This window comes from Martes martes (assembly GCF_963455335.1).
Source record: "Martes martes genome assembly, chromosome: 7".
In the NCBI taxonomy this organism is placed as follows: domain Eukaryota; kingdom Metazoa; phylum Chordata; class Mammalia; order Carnivora; family Mustelidae; genus Martes; species Martes martes.
In genome coordinates, this window is record NC_137894.1 from 46,559,086 (window position 1) to 46,578,509 (window position 19,424).

The following is a 19,424-nucleotide window of genomic DNA, read 5'->3' on the forward strand; positions in this document are numbered from 1 at the left end:
ACCTACAAAATGGCAGTTTTACATGGTTCCACCTAATAGTAATAGCCAGCATTCATCTATGCCAGGCACCGTTTTGAGTGTATTGTTTCATTTAATTCTTGCAACAGCCCTGTGAGGTAGATGTTATTGTCCATATTTAATTGATGAGGAAACTGAAGCACAGAAAGGCTAAGCAGCTCGCACAAAGTCACACAGGTAGCAAGTGGTGGAGCTAGGATTAGAACCCCAGCACTCTGACTCCCTTACCCACCCTGCTCTGTTTTTCTGAGTACCCATGCAGCATAGTTGTATAGGGCAGCCTTGTTTTTCTGCTGTTCCTTGCTCTTCCCCACTTAGGACTGTGCATGGGGGTTAGTAGAGATAGAGGAAGGGGTTAGCAAAGCTGTCATATCAGCTTGGTACCCAGATCACAGACAGGAGTAGCGTTATTGGTGACCGTTTCTTGGGCTTATATCAGCAACACAGTTCTCCTTGTTTGGAGGGACCCTTTGGGAAAGTGGGATGGCTGTTAATCTCCCATTAGGTTACTGGTCTCGTGTGTCTGCCCAGTAGGCATCAAGTTCCTGTGGTTGGTATCGGTTTTTGATTCAGAACCTTGAATGAGGCCCTCCATTACCCCTGTCAGTTTACAGAAAGTCAAGTTGGATTTTGAATTGTAGATTCTATAAGAGTTCCCAGGTGCATGTACTGCTAAAGATTTGCCAATAGAATTTTCTTGGCCCTGCTATAAAAAAGCGTTCTGGCATGCCAGAGAATTCCAGGGGCGCTGGATATTAATGGCAGTGTCACTTGTTTTTTCTGTTGCAATACATCATGTCTTGTTCCTGCAGAGGACAGTTGACTAAAATTACATTTTTCTACTTTTTGTTAAAATTACTTTTCTTTGTAGTCCAGTCCGAGAGTGCCGTTTTCTTGGGTCTAGCATCTCCTAAGCAAACTGTGTGACCAAGGGCTTCATAGAGGCAAATGATGGCAGGAAAAAAAGAGATACTTGTGGAGTTCAGATGAGAAGGAAGACCAGAATTTCCTGTGGGGACTTGAAGTTAGCTGGGAAGAGTGAAGACAATAAATCCTCACAGAGAGGTGGTTTATAGTGGCAAAGGTTTGGTGGTGGTAAGCGACCATGGAATCGGGGTACTGACTTAGCACAGATACAACTTCTCAAAGGACTTGGTAAAGAAAGGAAATGATTTGAACAGGACCCTGCAGTTAGTGGGAAAAATGCCAGTGTTGACAAGAAGGATAATGTGTTTTCTTTTTTTTTCTTTTTTCTTTTTTTTTTTTAGGATTTTACTTATTTATTTGAGAGAGAGAGAGAGACAGATCATGACCAGGGGGAACAGCAGGCGGAGGGAGAAGCAGTCTCCCCTCTGAGCAAGGAGCCCGATGTGGGACCCGATCTGAGGACCCTGGGATCATGACCTGAGCTGAAGGCAGACACTTAGCAGACTGAGCCACCCAGGCACCCCTATAATGTGTTTTCTTTCCAATTTGGGGAAAGAGAATGTGCTAGACTCTACCTTAGAAGACTCTGCCTTAAAGTTGAGTTAAAAAACACCCGTAAAACTGATGTTATTTAGTGAGAGCCAGCCGTTTGGGGGGGTGTACTCCAGACATAGCACAGCTGGCCTCAACACACCATCCTCTTGTGGGTGGTGCTGGGTGTTTGGTCAAGGGTCTCTCTTACAGACATTACACCGAGAGGTGCAGTAACACTCAGTAAGTCTGCATGGAGGGGACCCTGGCTGCTTGTTTCAAAGATACGTTTCGTACCAGGTTATCACACTAATGGCAACTACCCGAGGAATTTTATCACATTGTCGACTGTCACCACGACTCTGGGAGCTTAGGAGAAGGCCTGAGAAGAATAGAAAGCTTTTACTTTGCCCCTCTCTGCTTATTCGACATAGCCAGTGGGTGGGGGGAGAGGAGACGTTTCCACAGACACTTCCCTCCTTTCTATTTTTACTTGCTTATTTAAGTTTCTTAGAAATTCAGACATTTCAAGATGAAAAAAATAAAAACAAAACAAGAGGAGAATGCACACAGAAGAGCTGTCCTCTCATTGCAGGCCATTGTTTTGTTTGTTTTTTTTAAGATTTTATTTATTTATTTGACAGAGAGATCACAAGTAGTCAGAGAGGCAGGCAGAGAGAGAGGAGGAAGGAGGCTCCCTGCCAAGGAGAGATGCGGGGCTCGATCCCAGGACCCTGAGATCATGACCTGAGCCAAAGGCAGAGGTTTTAACCCACTGAGCCACCCAGGCGCCCCATCATTGCAGGCCATTTTCTGCAGCAGTGAGATGCATGGGAAGAAAGGAAGGACAGCCGTGCGTGCGTGCACACTGGGGGCAGGGGCGGGAGTGGAGATTCGGAAGTGCAAAGTAAGCATTCCATGGTAGGAACGTCCTCACTGGGGTAATTTGGACTACTTCGGGAGTTAGTGAGGTGGTAGAAAGCTCCAGGAATGTGAGGCTCGGGGAGGCAGTGCTCACCGAACACCCCCTCCAGCCCACACGCCCGCGGTTCCCTGTGCAAGACTTTCTGTGATCCTACCGGAAGGCAGCACCATTATCTTCTGACCATGCTTCTCTCGTGCCTTTATTTAAATGCAGAATTACCTGGACAATTTTTGGCCCGACTTAAAGGCTGCCCACGAGCTCTGTGACTCTATCCTTCAGTCTCGACGGGAAAGAGAGAACGAGAGTCAGGAGAGCCACGGGAAGGAGTACACAGAACACCTTCCCCTGGAAGTGTTAGAAGCCGGCATTAAATCTGGACGCTACATCCAGGTGAGGGCGGTCATGAAGCGAGGGCGTTGGCCCGGCTGGCATGTTTTCTTCTCTGCTTTACTGGCTTGTCACGGGCCTTTAATTTCAAAGGCCATAAATGAGATGGGCACGAGTAAGCCAAGGCTGTCCGTGACCTAAGATGATCAGGGAGTCGCTCTTCCTGTGGACACCTTGCTGTCTGCTCTCTCATCTTAATTGGGTTGGATATTGGATATTGAGCGTCACACAATTAGCCTAATAAATGCCTCCACATCTCTGGAAAGAGAAGATGTTTTTGAATCAAGGTATGGAGATCTGACCAAATGGGCAAGTTTGGCTTTTTCGCTCCTTTGCAGTTATCCTCCCCCTTTCAGGGGGTCTTTTGTGGTCCTCCAGGACCCAGAACCCTGAACCTGGAAGCTGTCAAGCTATCTTGAGAAGGAATCAGGTAAAATTACTATTCAGATTTCGACGGTTGGACATGTGTGCTTGCACAGTTCGATTACATCAGCAGATTTGTGTAACTGCCGCCACTATCAAGATACAGAACTGTTACATTGTGAATCTGACATTTTGGACAAGCAGCTCAGTTTTTGTGTAGTCCAAAGTTTGAGAACACACTGACGTCCCTCTCTAAAACATGGGCATTTTAATTATTATTATTATTTTTTTTTTTTTTAAAGAGAGCGTTGGGGTGGGGCAGGGGCAGGCAGAGGGAGAGGGTGAGAGAGAATTGTAAGCAGGCTTCACGCCCAGCAGGAAATCAGGAGTCAGACGCTTAACCACCTAAGCCACCTAGGCGTCCCTAGGTGGGTATTTTAAATGAGCGTGTCTAGAGTGACTGATGCTTCCATCTGGGTAGTAAAGTTCACGGCATTCCAGGGAGGATATTTGAGGAACAAAATTTTTTGAAGACCACTCGTCACTTAGGTAAGATAGATCCTGGCACTTTCAACACCTGGTGTAGCCAAGAATACTTCAAAATGATGGTATGTTTTCTGGAGAAAAGAAACGTTATTGATGAGTATTTCTCCTAAAGGAAGGAATCCCAGACCTTAAAAGAATATTTTGGGGATATTTTCACATACTTTTTGCAAACTGTACCTTTGGAGGCAAAGTGGGCAGAAAAAAAATTTTTCAATTGATTTTTATTATGATTTTAGGGAGTCCTGAATGTCAACAAACACAGGGCACAAATAGAAGCTTTCGTTCGACTTCAAGGAGCCAGCTGTAAAGATTCAGGTTCAGTATAAGCCTTACTTAAATTTCCGTACTTCATCTCTATTCTGATATTACACAGTGAAGAAAACAAAGCTGAAACTGTCGCATCGAAAATGCTGGTCAGATTACCCCCACTCCCCCGCTCCTGTTTTATCTATAGTTTCTGATTTTATTGCAATCAGTTTGTAAAAATGAGAAGAGCTAAATTTTATTGAGTATCCACTTTACATCAGGCACAGTTCTAAGCACTGAAAGTAGATACCATCATTGTCTGGCCCCTTTTCTTCCTGAGGATCCACAAGGTTACTGGGAGGAAAGTGTGATAGAGAGAAACAAAGTAGCTCGCCAGAGTTCTCACACCTGGTGAGCAGGCGGGGACTGGATGTGCTGTGGAGGCAGTGTCGCTGTGATTTCAAGACACTGCCCAGTGCGGCCTAACGAATAATCTTAAAAGTGATGAAAATGAAAATGTGTAAATGAGCTGTATCACAATAGCATATAGGTCCTGGTCTTCAATGGCAGGGTACAGACACCTTGAAAGTCGAGGGGACATGGCTGGATGGGAGGAGAAGGAGAACTTCTCCTGCTGGCTGCTGCTCAGGAGTCGGGCAGGACCCATGGTTCATCGGGCTGCTCGCCATGCCCTGGCTGCATGGCCCCTGTAGGCCTGACACAATTCCAGCGTGGGCTTCCCTAGGCTTGTGCAGGGAATGGTCACCTGCCATAGAGATGGGCTGAGGAAGCCCTTCTAAAAGCACATGGCGTAAGAAGACGCATTGGCTGTGCTTCTTCATTCCTAACCTGTGGGACAAAGTTTGGCCTCCCCTTTGAAGGAGGAAGCTTTTCTCCGCAGGGCCAGTGTGTTGCATGTGGCATGCTCCCGCAGCTTTATGGGGTCTCTGTGTGCCTGCCCAAATACAGGTTTAGTCAGTGACATCCTTGTCCATGGGATGAAGGCTCGAAATCGCTCGATTCATGGAGATGTGGTAGTTGTGGAACTCCTGCCTAAAAATGAATGGAAAGGAAGAACGGCCGCCCTGTGTGAGAATGACAGTGATGACAAGGCCTTGGGAGACCCCCCGAGTGAGCCCATGCCTACAGGTGAGCCCGCCGGCAGGCCTCTTGGTTTCTGGTGTTCCATAGGACATTTATTTGTCCTCTCTCAAACGATCCAGAAATAACCAGTTATTAAGGTTTGCTGTCATTTCTTTTCCTCCATGACCCATTTCCCCATCTCTGCTGATTGATGTTATTCTCCTCAGCATCCAAATAAGTCATCATTTTTCCCATCCTAGAACAGAACAAAACTCAAAATCCTCTCAAGTCCCACATCCCATCCTGCTGCTGCCCTTTCCTCTCCTTCAGCGTTTGGCGAGACTCAGTGAGACCGCTACCACTGTGTTCTCTCTACTCATTGTCTCCCGAAGCCACTACATTGAGGTGTCCCCACCGCCCAGAAACCCTTGACCTCTTGTCAAGGGCACCGGTGACCTCATTGCCTATAGCCCCTGGCACCTGTAACCCTTGGCAGCATTTGGCCAACAGATTGCTGTGTCATCTTTGGCTTTAGGTGCTTTGCCTTCCCTGCTGGATGCGCCTTCTTGGTCCCTTTGCTGGAGCTTCTCCATCTTTCGGACCTCTGGGATGTGCCTGGGCGGCTCGCCAAATGTCCTCCACTCCTCCTGCTCTGCTTCTCCAACCCAGACCCCCTGATCGGCCTCTAGTGTCGTCTCCTCAGTTGTCTGTTTGGCATCTTCCCCGGAATGTCCAATGGGTACCTCCTACTTTCCACGCCTGATAACAAACTCCTGATTTCTAGCCCCAAACCTGCTCCTCCCCGAGTCTTCCCCCTCTCAATGAATGGCAGGTTCATTCTACACGTGGCCAACCCAAAGGCCCAGGGATAACCCTCCACATTTTTCTCACTCATCAGCAAGTCCCACGTGGCCTGAATGTGGCGGCTCCGACGCTTCGCTGGATCTCTCCTGGTAGGGTCCTCTAGAACCCCTTGATTTGGTCACCCTAGTCTCCGCCTCACTGGTTTCCCTGCTCCCTCCCTTGCTCCCAATGGCCTCTTCTCCACATGGGAGCCAGCCTCAGGAGTCCCTTTAAAGGGCCTTGGGTCCTGTCATGTCTCTGCTCAAAGCTCTCCAGTGACTGCTTCCTGTTTCTCTCAGAATAAAATCCAAAGTCTTTACCATGGCCTGCAGGGTCCCACCAGCTTGGGCTGCCTTCTGTCACTGTCCTCATCCTCACTGCTCCTGCCACATTGACCATCTTGACTTCTGCACCACTGAAAACATGCTTTCCCCAAACCTCCTCACGCCAGCCTCCCTCAACTTCAACTCTCTGCTCAGATTGTCACTTCACTTAAAATAGCTGCCATTGCTGACCCTTTGTCACTCTTGGTCACCTTATCCTGTTTTGTATGTTCCTTAGCAAACATCGCTACCTTTCCTGTATTTACTTTTTATTGTCTGTTTCCCACCCCTATGGACACCTAGACTAAAATGTCCATTCTGGAAAATCAAGGATTTTGTTCTGATGCTGCTACATTTCCTGTACCTAGAACAGGGCTCATACCTGGTAGGGGCTTAATGACTCAAACAATACTTAAATAGTTAATAGATAGCACTTTTAACTATTGAAGTTGGTTTTTTCTTGACCTCAGTCAGTGGTGCTGGGTAGTGTTGTATATGAGACTTAACGATTTGTGCAGACTTCACTGTATACAGTGTTGGCCCAAATGATCTTGGCTGGTGGGAAAATGCAAGAAAGACAGTGAAAATGCACAAGAGAGGGCATAAGTTAAAAATAAAAATAAAAATCACTGGCTTTTCCTGACACCCTCCCCCTGAGATTGATAAGGGAAGGGCAGAAGAGAAAGTGGAAAGTGGAACTAATGGATGCTAAGTGTCACATCAGATCCCGCAACAGAAAGGGCAAATTGATGATGTTATTTAAAAAAAAAAAAAAAAAAAGATCTATTTTTCAAAAAATTAGCCATCTTAACAGTAAAAACGTCAGGAAGGCGAATGTTTAAACATCTCTCGACTTGCGTGGATGTGCTTGAGACAAACAGAACGTTGTGTTTCCTGTTTTCCTTCCTCACTGCTGAACTGGTCAGCATCCAGAGAGGTAACATCTCACCATCGAAGGCCTTGTTTTATTTTGTTTTCCCAAAGGCAAAGTGGTAGGCATCCTTCAGAAGAACTGGCGGGATTACGTGGTGACATTTCCATCCAAAGAAGAGGTCCAGTCTCAGGGCAAAAACGCTCAGAAAATCCTAGTTACACCTTGGGATAACAGAATTCCCAAAATCCGCATCAGCACCCAGCAAACGGAAGCGCTCCAGGTAGCTGCCATTGTACTTCTCCTCCTGTCTTCGCCGGCCTTCCCACTCTACCAGGAAACACAGTTAGTGCCTTTGCATAAGAAGGAATAAATTATTGACGGCATCTGGCATTTCGAGATCCTGTTTTTTAAAAATTCTAAATATATAGAACCATCTGTTAAGCAGTCCTTGGTTAATAAATGAAAGCCAGAGAGAAACTGTCCTAGAAAGAGCCGTGTAGGACAGCTACAGAGTCCATACATTATCTGGCTGTCCAACACAGAAACTTTCAATAGATATGCTTTGCCAACACTAACAAGCTTTCTTCCAGCCAGCAATACAGAAATACGATCTCTCTGCCCTGTAGGGATGATATAGTGGTACTTCACCAAATTGATTATCCATAAAGGAATATAGCACTGGAGGGAAGATATAAACAAGGAAGTTAGAAATTAACTTTTACTGTAGCAAAAAGCACAGGCATGGCCCAGTTTCATTTGCCTGATGTTCTGCAGTTGTAAATGTGACCTCGTATCCGGACGTCCCCAGCCAGTAACTGGGTCTTGGTGCACCCTTCGCATCCTTGGAGGCCTTCTGCGGGCCGTCGGAGGCTTCTTGCAGCCCTCGCTTCCCAAACCTGTGGTTTGCTGGAACTGGGGGGCGGTGGGGTTCTGTTCACACTGACCCCTCCCTCCCCACCGAAAGATGTCCATGAAACTTAGAAAGTAACTTCAAAGAAAGTAGAAAGTAACTCCCACACTGGCAAAATCGAGATTTTTGTTTTGAAACGGAATTTGTACTATGCACCATGGGGTTTTCTTTTGTGTTGCAAATATTAACTAGAATGTGTCGCAGTTGGCTTTCCGTAACAGAAATTTGCAGCCTCCTTATTGGATGTAGAGGGATATTGCCTCCTTCCAAAGCCTTGGGCTGAGTACTTACATAACCATCTGGCAATTTAGTAAAACAGCAAGAGCCAAAACAAAAAGCAAAGCCCACTGTTCAGTCGGCCACTCTCTTTGGAGCTTGATGCTGTGTATCTTGTGTGTCTGGTGCCTCTGACTGACCCACTTAATTCCTGGAGCTGGGCTGGTGGGGTTTCTTTTCTCTTTTTGTGCAGGATTTCCGGGTGGTTGTGCGCATCGATTCCTGGGAGTCGACATCCCTGTACCCAAATGGACATTTTGTGCGTGTTTTAGGCAGAATCGGGGACCTGGAAGGGGAAATTGCAACCATCCTGGTGGAAAACAGCATTTCGGTTGTCCCTTTCTCCGAAGCTCAGGTCCGGTTTCCCGGAGTCCTTTGGTCTGGTGAAAGATGTTCTGTACAGTTTCTTTTTGCATTTGTTTGTTGTTTGTTTCATCATTAAGAAGAAAAATCTCTGTACTGTGTAACCACTCACGAAAGTCACAGATAAGGGAAGCAGCTCACTCCTCTCTGCTCTGTGTGTGAACCAGACTGAAGTCAGCTTCGAGTGCATAGTTTCCCAGAGCCTCACAGCTCTCAAATTTTTACATTTTCCAACTGTGCTTAAAAATGGTATGTCAGTGGCTTATTGTCAGTATACATCCATCGCCCCCAGCTGCAAAGGTGCCTGGTTACAGACCCTACTGGGCTCCACTCCCTGACCTAATCACTCACCCACAGGCCTGCACAGAGCCACGGGGAGTAGCTTCTAGGGTCCCATACATCTCTGACCTGTGGGTCACCAAGTCATGCTCACGAAACAGTTTTTGTAACCTTTGCAGAAAACACACATTCAATAAACATAAAACATTAGCTATGTTCATCACTTTATGATCTTTTCCATCCTCATAGATCTTGTTTATCATTCTTACATAAGTAGATCCATAGTGTGCCTGTGCTATTTTCTGTTCTGCTTCTTTCACTTCAGACTATTTCTGTGTGTTGATACAGCTGTGTCTTCCTAGTTAATGGCAAATTATTGCATATCAATGTACTCTGCTTAAGTCTTCCTCAGTTTTGGGGCATGGGGCTGTTTAATTTTTCAATAGTAGAAGAAATGCTACTTAAAACATTTTTCTAAACATTGCTTTTTTTTTTTCTTTTGCATCATTTTTCTTGGGATGTAATCCTTAAAGTAAGATTACCAAGTCAAAGGGCATAAAAAATTTAAGTGGCTTTTATTCATATCGGCAGATTGTTCTCCAGAAAAATTGGACCAGTTTGCATTGCCATCAAGAACGTATGGGTGTTCTTATTTTCATTATAGTCTTTGACAGAACAGGAGCTATAATAGTAAAATATTTTAGAATATTTTACATTATTAAATTTTTATGCTTAACATTAGTTTCTGGAAATTATTTGTTGACTTGTTTTGACAGCTCTTAGTGAAAATGTTAGAATAAAATAAAGCATGGGGTAGACTTCACAGGACTAGAATTTTCTCTTCCCGTTTAGCCTACTTAACTGCAAATTGATGGCCTAAACAGGTAATAATAGAGAGAAAGTGCCCTAGATTGGTCCTACTTAAATTATCTTTAAGGAACAGGCTTTTAGTACTTGGTACATGTTGGGGGTTTTTTTCAGAGCTTGACTTGAATTAAAAGCTCCACTGCATTTAAAAAGTGGATCGTTTGAAAGTGGGCAAGAGGTTGCACTCTTTCTAAGCCGCCATTCATCCTTGTACTGGCCTGCATAACTAAAGAAGCTGCTGGAAACTGGCCTGTTTCCTGGCAGACCGTAAGGGTCTTCAAAGACAAGGGACTGCGTCTTTCCTATTGGCTCCTGACCTTTCCAGAGCCTAGCACAGTTCCTGACACACATTAGGCACCTAATAAATAATTATCGATCAAAAGAAGTAAACGGGTTAATTGCAAAAGGTAACGGGGAATGAATGGGATTTCTGTGAGATTGCAGCGAGAATGTTCCAGAGCAGAGTTTCATAGGAAGCCTGTGGTGCGAGAATTGCTGAATATCTGACTGTCATCATACAGATGTGTGAAATGCCAGTCAACACGCCAGAAAATCCCTGGAAAGTGAGTCCAGGAGAGGAACGAGAACGGAAAGACTTGAGGGAAACCCATCTCGTGTTCAGCATTGACCCAAAAGGCTGTGAAGATGTGGACGACACGCTCTCAGTCAGAACCTTAGCTAACGGCAACTTTGAACTCGGGGTCCACATTGCAGACGTAACGCACTTCGTGCCACCAAATTCTTACATCGACATCGAAGCTAGGTCAAGGTAATGCGTTTTGAGACCAGCGGTGTGAATTTGTATTTGGGACCCTCACCTAGTTCATAACTCCCTATTTTCAGAGTCTCAAACCAAAGATTTCCCAGTTTTGTGCAATTCTGCAAATCCCTTCTAGAAAAAAGGAAAAAAATGGAGGTCCACTTCCCCTTTCCCTATAGAGAAATAGTTCCTTGATCAATTTACCTTTCCTTTTTTTTTTTTTTTAACAGAACCTTTTCAAACCCACTTTCCTTCCAAATTGCGATGAGTTAAATTTTTCTTGGATGGATACTCTTTCCTATAAATACTGGCTCATTACACTCTAATTTTTCTTAGACAGCTAAGATTCATGTCACTTTTTCTTTCTTTTCTATATCAGTGGAAGAATATTCAGCCCAAGGCAGTCTCCCTAGAAAAGTGGGAACATGGGAATAGCTCCATTACCCAGTCTGCTGCGCTTTATGAAAAAGCAACAGCCTTGGGGGATTTGCACTGCGGACTTGGCAGTTTCCCTCCCCACGGCCCCTGGGGCCAGCAGCCATGCTGCTGAAGGTCACAAACCCACATGTGTCGTTCACAGGGCCATCACTTACTATTTAGCGGACCGTCGCTATGACATGCTGCCCTCCGTCCTCAGCGCTGATCTGTGCTCCCTTCTGGGAGGCGTTGATAGGTGAGTTTGTTCATGATTTTTTTTCTTCGATCACAAGGGCTTGTCTTGGCTCTTCTTTGCTGCCCAGTGCTTTGCTTCTGGTCTCTTTCTCCTCTTCTTTTGAATATGCTCTGCCCCCCAGCCCTACCCCTGTTTTTCCCCTGTGCCCTCTGCACCACTCATTTGCAGGCGGTTTTATTTCTCTAGACTTCCCTGTCCTTCCTGTCATCGTTTCTGTACGTCTAGCTGTGAGGCCGCTTCTCCCCCTGTTGTTGGCTTTTTAAAACTCAGCTAAAGGCTAGGAACAAACGTGGATGACTTTGTGCATATATATTCCCTGGCTGAGGCTGTTTTGTATGAGGACCATGAACTTAGGGAGTCTTTTATTTGTGGTAGTTAACATTTATATGTCTTTGAATACATAATAAAACCATATAGTCCAAAATTTATAGGTTCCAAAAGATATTTCATGAAAGGCTCCCCTCCTGTCACTTTCCCCCAGTTACCAAGTTCTTACATATTTTTCTGGATATAGTGCATATACACACAAATGTGGACATGTGGTCTCTCTCTCATATACAGATTGTGACGTTATATGTATCGATGCTGTTCAGCTGCTTGCTTTTTATTTCTCTTGACAGTGTAGCTTGTAGATCATTCCATATTAATAACTGTTGCTTGTGTATGGAAATTTGGATTGTTCTCAGTCTTCGGCTATTACAAACAAAACTGTACTGAATTACATGGAACATAAGTCATTTCATATTTTTAAAAGTAGAGTATAACTGACAGATAAATTCCTAGAAGTGGAATTTCTGTGTCAAAGGGTAAATGCATTTGTGTTTAGATAGATGTAATCGAATTGCCCTCCATAAAGATTACACCAATTATATTCCCACCACCGATGTATGAGAATGCTTGTTCCCCAACAGCCTTACCAACACAATATGTTGTATTTTTTTTATCTTTGCCAATTTGAGATGAAAATGGCATCTTACTTACGTGGTTTTAATTTGCACTTTTCCTATTATGAATAAAGTTAAACATTATTGTGTATGTTTAACACTCATATATATATATATTCTTTTCTATTTCTATAAAAGGAACTCTTTAAGGTTCCGTTCTTTTTTTTTTGCTCTCCATCTGTTTGTTATTGATTTATAAGAACTCTTTACATATTAGGAAAATTAGCCCTTTGTTTTTTTTTAATTTCTTTTTTTTTTTTTTAAGATTTTATTTATTTGCCAGAGAGAGAGAGAGAGAGAGACAGTACACACAAGCAGGCAGAGGCAGCGAGAGAAGCAGGCTCCCTGCCGAGCAAGGAACCCGATGCAGGACTCGATCCCAGGACCCTGGGATCATGACCTGAGCCGAAGGCAGCGGCTTAACCAACTGAGCCACCTAGGCGTCCCAGCCCTTTGTTTTTATATGATGTGCAAATGTTGCATGTGTTTTTAAACAGAGTGATGGTCAAGTGGGTCTTTATTAAGTCAACTTTTTTGCTAATTAACCCTCCATCGAGAGTGATATGATAGTTCATTGTTATTCTGTAGGATTTGAAAGGCTTTCTTCTTTACTAGCAAGCCCACCAGACTTGACTCTCTCAGTGCTACGCTAGTCTAATCAAAATGGAGAACTGTAAGGTAGTATTTGTAATACTACATGTGAACTCATTTCAGATTTGCTCAGAGCTCAACAGAACCTAGACTAACTTTGTTGTTTTAATTTTAAGTAACTTTAATTTTAATAATTTTAAATAATTTTTGAGTTAATGGTGGAGTGTTTAAATTGAGACATTGGTCCAAAAACCTGTAGCATTATCATTTCTTTTAAGTTACATTTAGGGTCTATTTTACTTGCTTCAAAAATGGAAGAATTGAATAATGATGTCAGTGTTACTGGTTTTATAGGTATGCCGTTAGTGTCATATGGGAATTGGATAAAACCTCCTATGAAATTAAGACAGTGTGGTACGGCAGAACCATTATTCGATCAGCATACAAACTGTTTTATGAAGCAGCCCAGGAACTGCTGGATGGAAACTTCCACATTGTTGATGATATTCCAGAATTCAGAGACTTGGATGAGAAGAGCAGACAAGCCAAGCTAGAGGAGTTGGTGTGGGCCATTGGAAAGTTGACTGACATAGCGCGCCACATCCGGGCTAAGCGAGACTGTTGTGGGGCCCTGGAATTAGAGGGGGTAGAGATTCGTGTTCAGCTGGATGAAAAAAAGAACATCCATGACCTCATCCCCAGGCAGCCCCTGGAAGTCCACGAGACGGTGGCTGAATGCATGATCTTAGCCAACCACTGGGTAGCCAAGAAGATCTGGGAGAGTTTCCCTCATCAGGCCTTGTTGCGCCAACACCCTCCTCCACAGCAAGAGTTTTTTTCTGAACTGCGAGAATGTGCTAAAGCAAAAGGCTTCTTCATAGATACACGGTAACTCCTCTCTTGAGGGGGCAGAGGAATGGAGGGAGTGCTGTACACTTATTTATCTTACAGTAGTTCCTAAAATGGGACAGCCAGATCTTTGACCAAAAATAGAAAACTTCTTGGCTCTCTTCATTTACTACAATGTAGGTATAGAGATTAAAATTAAAAGAAGTTTATTTAGGCATAATTTTGATCCACTACAATTTGTGATGCAGGAAGTAAGGGACCTGTTACTGCTGGTTTATTTTCATAGCCCCCTTTGGCAAATACCAAGAAGTAATCCTGTTTATTTCAGTGCTTTAAAAATGCAACTTATCTTTGAGGCAACATCCTAAAATACCACACCAAAGATAAATGTATACCATCCCTTCATAGAATGAGACATTTTTATTTGCCCCTCCTCCAGGAGAATAGGTTTTCCCTATTAAAAATGCTGTACAAGGGGGTGCCTGGGTGGCTCAGTGGGTTAAAGCCTCTGCCTTCAGCTCAGGTCATGATCCCAGGGTCCTGGGATCGAGCCCCACATCGGGCTCTCTGATCAGCAGGGAGCCTGCTTCTTCCTCTCTCTCTGCCTGCCTTTCTGCCTACTTGTGATCTCTGTCAAATAACTAAATAAAATCTTAAAAAAAAAAATGCTGTACAGGGGTTGGCTCAGTCAGTAGAGCATGTTAAAGATTTTATTTATTTATTTGATAGAGACAGAGTGAGAAAGGGAATACAAGCAGAGGGAGTGGGAGAGGGAGAAGCAGGCTCCCCACCGAGCAGGGAACCTGATGCGGGGCTCGATCTCAGGACCCTGGGATCATGACCTGAGCTGAAGGCAGACGCTTAATGACTGAGCCACCCAGGCACCCCTGTTAATTTCATTTTTAATATTCTATATTTCTGGGTTTTAAAGATTATTTGAGTAAATAAACAATATTTCCTGTCCCTTTCTCTTTAAAAAAAAGGGGGAAAATAATTTAAGTTTCTCTTAACTACACCTCAGGTTTGGTTTAGTTCTGTTTTTTAAGTTCTGCTGGCTCAGTAATTCTTTTTTTTTTTTTTTAAAGATTTTTTTCATTTATTTGACAGAGATCACAAGTAGGCAGAGAGGCAGGCAGAGAGAGAGGAGGAAGCAGGCTCCCTGCCAAACAGAGAACCCGATGCGGGGCTCGATCCCAGGACCCTGGGATCATGACCTGAGCTAAAGGCAGAGGCTTTAACCCACTGAGCCACCCAGATGCCCTGTCTCAGTAATTCTTGATTTTCAAAAAGTCCATTCTTTGATCTGTAAGGGATGTTTCACATTAAGTGTATTAAGAATTCAGTTCCACAAAAGTATTTGACCACCTACTATGTGCTGGGCATTAACCTAACCACATAGGTATCAGTACATGGTTCTTAACTACTTTGGAAATATTATTTAAAATTATATACTTTCTTTGTTTCAACCTTAAAAGCAGACTAGATTTCTGTAGTTGAAAAGAGTTGCATCTAAAACGTATCCAAAATAAAATTTCTTCAGAATGAAAGATTGCCCTTAGAGTATTGACTTGTACATTGTTGCTGGGGACTAAATAAAGGTCTTTTGGGTTTTTTTGTCAGGTCCAATAAAACACTGGCTGATTCTCTGGATAATGCGAATGACCCCAACGATCCCATCGTAAACAGATTGCTGCGATCCATGGCCACGCAGGCCATGTCTAACGCACTGTATTTCTCTACTGGGTCGTGTGCGGAGGAAGAGTTCCATCATTATGGTGAATGATAGCATTTCCTTTTGTGTGGCCATAACCTTGAACAGGTCATTTAAAAAGTATTTTTTGTTGTTGTTGATTTCCATCTTTTGGTTTCTTTTTGAAGGCCTTGCATTAGATAAATATACTCACTTTACGTCTCCGATAAGAAGATACTCAGATATCGTAGTACACCGATTGCTGATGGCAGCCATTTCAAAAGATAAGAAAATGGAAATTAAGGACAATTTGCTCAGCAACAAAGATCTTGAGGAATTATGCAGACATATCAACAACAGAAACCGAGTAAGAGGGGATTTTAAATTCCCTTCCATCATCTCTTTTGCTAAGAGAGTATCAGCTTTATTTTGTGATGGAATGAAGGGCCATATAGTCTAGCACATTAAATTCTAGCATTATTCTACCCAAGGAAATAAGGTGAAAAATTGTAATGTCTCTTGTGTTGCTCTCAATATTTACAGATGTTACAAAGTCACTTAATGTGGGTTTAGGAGATTTGACAATAGGTCAGATGTTTTTCCCAACACATAGGACTGTAAAAGACCACACGCATCATCTCACCACCAAAAGGTAGCCATTATTCACTAATCCAGACCATGATTTTTATTTATGACAAATAGGGTAGCATACCTGCTCTCTGAAATCTTTTGCACTTGACACATCTGTTACTGACAACATCACCTCAGAGTAATGACAGCTTTCTTTTAGAAGCTGCTTTGTATTTTATTTCCTATTGTTGGCTAGTGGCTACAATACTTTACAGCATAGAAGAGAGCATTTGGTGATACAGAAAAATTGGAAACTACCTCAGTATTTAATACAATTTTTGTATCTTGTCTTCTAGTTCACTGCTGTGCAGTATTATAGTCACTAGCCATGTAGGCTAGTGTTCTGTTCTGCCCAGATTCTGTTGGGCAGCGCTGTTGCCCTGGGCAACCCAGTTGACACCCCTCCTTGTATATACACCTTACAGACTTCTCAGACAGTTGCCCGGATTGCTGACTCAGAAGGTGTACACAAGTAAATCTTCGGTGCATATGACCAAATTGCCCTCTGGGATAGCAGTACCGATTTATACTTGCACCAGCAGGATTGTGGTAGGACAGACAAAAGGAAGGGGAGGCATGGATTCAGATACTTTCCTGTACCTGAATGAACTGTAAACAGAGTCTAAGTAACAAACATGTTATTTTCTTAGAGAATTAATTTTCTAAAGGACATTTTTAGGCAATGTTTGCTGGATGGTTAGGTTCCCACAAAATGGATTGAATTCATTATAGGGAAGAATATTTGTATTAATACCTATTAATACTTTAGAAGTCCAGCCTTTTTAAAGACGTTGTTTCTGTGGGAGTATGAATTCTGCGTTTCGCCTGGGGATGTCTGCGTGCCTTAGCCTGCTTTGGGTTGTGCTGCTTCTTCCAGGCAGCCCAGCATTCTCAGAAGCAATCTACGGAGCTCTTCCAGTGCATGTATTTTAAAGACAAAGACCCAGAGAATGAGGCGCGTTGCATATCTGATGGGGTTATATATTCAATTAGAACAAATGGCGTACTTGTATTTATACCAAGGTATGTTACATCTAACATAATAGTTGTTAAGAAATCATAGTTGTAATAGGGGTGCCTGGCTGGCTCAGTTGGTTTAAATATCTGCCTTCGGTTTGTGTCATGATCTCAGAGTCCTGGGATCGAGCCCCGAGTTGGGCTTCCTGCTCAGCCAGGAGTGTGCTTGTCTCTCTCCCTGTGCCCCTACCCCCGCTGTGCTCATGGTCTCTATCAAATAAGATCTTTAAAAAAAAAAAAAAAGGAAATTATAGTTAAATTAGTGTAGAACACAAAGACTGTGTCAGATGTAACTTGTTAAAATATAACAACTATTTGTAGGTACAGATGTACATACTGTAAGAGAATAATGCACTATAAAAGTATAAAAGGAGGGGCACCTGGATGGCTCAGTCAGTTAAGCATCCGACTCGATCCCAGCTCAGGTTGTGATCTTAGGGTCCTGAGTTCAGGCCCCATGTTGGGCTCCTACTTAAAAAAAAATTATAAAAGGAGATTAGCATCTAGTACATCTGTATTAGTGTTAAGAAAGGATTTTACTTCCTTATTTAGCAAAATATTTTTCCACCTGCTCAGTGAAATATTTGGAGGTGAGAGGAAAAGTTGGTTTTAATCTAGAATAAAAACTAGCATTCTAGATTGAGGGTACAAGATTTGAATACTAAGAATACATTAGCTCTGGATTTTTATTCTTGCAATGATTCAGGTTTGGAATTAAAGGTGCCGCTTATCTAAGAAATAAAGATGGTTTGGTGATCTCATGTGGCTCAGACAGCCGTTCTGAATGGAAACCAGGATCCCTTCAACGATTTCAAAACAAAATCACCTCTACCACAACAGGCGGGGGGTCTGTCACGTTCCATTTGTTTGACCATGTAACAGTAAGTCCGTATTTACATTAAGCCTTGCTTTCAATGTCGTGTACGAAGAATGTGATTTGGTAACATGCCTTTTCTCCTCTGTGATAGGTGAGAATATCTGTACAGGCCTCCCGTTGCCATTCTGATACAATCAGGCTTGAAATAATAAGCAATAAACCATACCTGATACCAGATAAAGAACTTTTTCATCAGAGCTCCCTCTTGTTAAAGAGTGATTTAGTGAAGGAAGTAACTAGATCTGTGGAGGAGGCTCAGCTTGCGCAAGAAGTCAAAGTAAACGTCATTCAAGAAGATTATCAGAAATACTGTCAAACAAAGGGAAGAAGCCTATACACACTCCTGGAGGAGATAAGGGACCTAGCTCTCCTGGATGTTTCCAACAGTTATGGAATGTGAAATACTTTTTGCTTTATTAAAAGAACTGTTTTGTGAGCACTTTCAACCTTCTTTTTAACATTAACATCTAATGTTCTTTGTCACCTAATGTTCTAGTCATTTGGGATTCAGTTGATAGTTCACCAAGACGCGGAACATTTTATCATTAATTAAAGCTGCATTAAAGAGCAGTTAGGTCCCTGTGGAAACTGATTTTTCAGAAGTGGATAGATCATGACGGGTGACTCTACAGTCAGATTGTCAGTCTCTTTTTAATAAATCCAGAATTGATTTTTGATTAGCTTATCTCAAATCCATTCTTCCAAAATAACTTAATTTTTCTAGTAACAGCTACTCTGGGCCATTTGGATCCCCCTCTGACAGCTTTCAGATTAACTTTTCAGGTTGTCTTCAGTTAAGACTTAGTTCTGTCTACCTACTCACTTTAAAACTCCTATTTCATGTGACTCAAACCTCCCCTGCTGTCCCCATACCCGTTGGGGATAAAGCACAGGGAGTGGGGTGGAGTGCAGAGGTAAGTAAGGTCTGGTTTCCTCAAACTTCCCCTTTCCACCCTCTCATTTTTCTGAGTACTCCTTGGATGGAGCTGCATTGGCCTTGCCCTTGTGGAAGACTTGTTACTTTGCCAGTGTATCCCACTGCTGGAAAAAAACCTTTTAGTCCTCCACCAGGCCAGTCCCCAGCCAGCCAGAGGCCCCCTCACCCCAGCCCATATGTTCTTGTGCTCAACTTCTGGTTTTCAGCCCAACCATCCTTGTCACCCTCCATCACCAGCAGAAGTCAGCAAACCTGATAGCATTAAGATGCCTGCGTGTCCCCACTTCAGAGATAAAAGCCACTTTAGCAGCATCACTGCCGTCTCACACACAAAAAGCAGCCTTCCCGTGGCACCTGGCTGACTCAGTTCGTGAAACATGCAACTCTGGATCTCAGGGTTTTAAGTTTGAGCCCCACGTGTGTGTAGAGATTACTTTAAAAAATAAAATCTTAAAGAAGGAAAAAAAGCAACCTTCCCATCTCCTAGTTTGTAAAAACTAGCTTTGCCTTTCCTTGTTGCCCATCGGAATCTGCCATGAACTAGACAGACCTTTAAACTTGGTTGTCAACGTGTCACTTTTGTAATTCACTCCTCCACCAGGCTGATAAACTCAGGCAGGAAAAACACCAATGAGATCTCGCCATCTGGCTCTAATACTTTTAGCCTCATATTTGCCTTTCCCAAGTCTTTCATA

At 43.2% G+C, this 19,424-nt stretch overlaps 1 protein-coding gene across 3 annotated transcripts in view; it reads left to right on the forward strand.

Moving 5' to 3' along the window:
- DIS3L (DIS3 like exosome 3'-5' exoribonuclease) overlaps positions 1-19,160 on the forward strand; it is a gene marked incomplete at its 5' end in the record, with an annotated part of 33,893 nt that extends 14,733 nt beyond the window's left edge. For 2 of the 3 annotated variants that reach the window (XM_080808514.1, XM_080808515.1), the window contains 13 exons: positions 2,615-2,791; positions 3,934-4,012; positions 4,913-5,092; positions 7,177-7,346; positions 8,446-8,607; positions 10,283-10,530; positions 11,102-11,194; positions 13,084-13,617; positions 15,199-15,353; positions 15,457-15,635; positions 16,776-16,921; positions 17,622-17,796; positions 17,884-19,160. In XM_080808514.1, the coding sequence (XP_080664640.1) occupies positions 2,615-2,791; positions 3,934-4,012; positions 4,913-5,092; positions 7,177-7,346; positions 8,446-8,607; positions 10,283-10,530; positions 11,102-11,194; positions 13,084-13,617; positions 15,199-15,353; positions 15,457-15,635; positions 16,776-16,921; positions 17,622-17,796; positions 17,884-18,192 (2,607 nt within the window). In that variant the 3' untranslated portion in view covers positions 18,193-19,160. Of the gene's footprint in view, positions 1-2,614; positions 2,792-3,933; positions 4,013-4,912; positions 5,093-7,176; positions 7,347-8,445; positions 8,608-10,282; positions 10,531-11,101; positions 11,195-13,083; positions 13,618-15,198; positions 15,354-15,456; positions 15,636-16,775; positions 16,922-17,621; positions 17,797-17,883 lie in introns of those variants that run through there. The other variant, XM_080808516.1, reaches the window with a different exon arrangement.
- Positions 19,161-19,424: the final 264 nt, after the last annotated feature.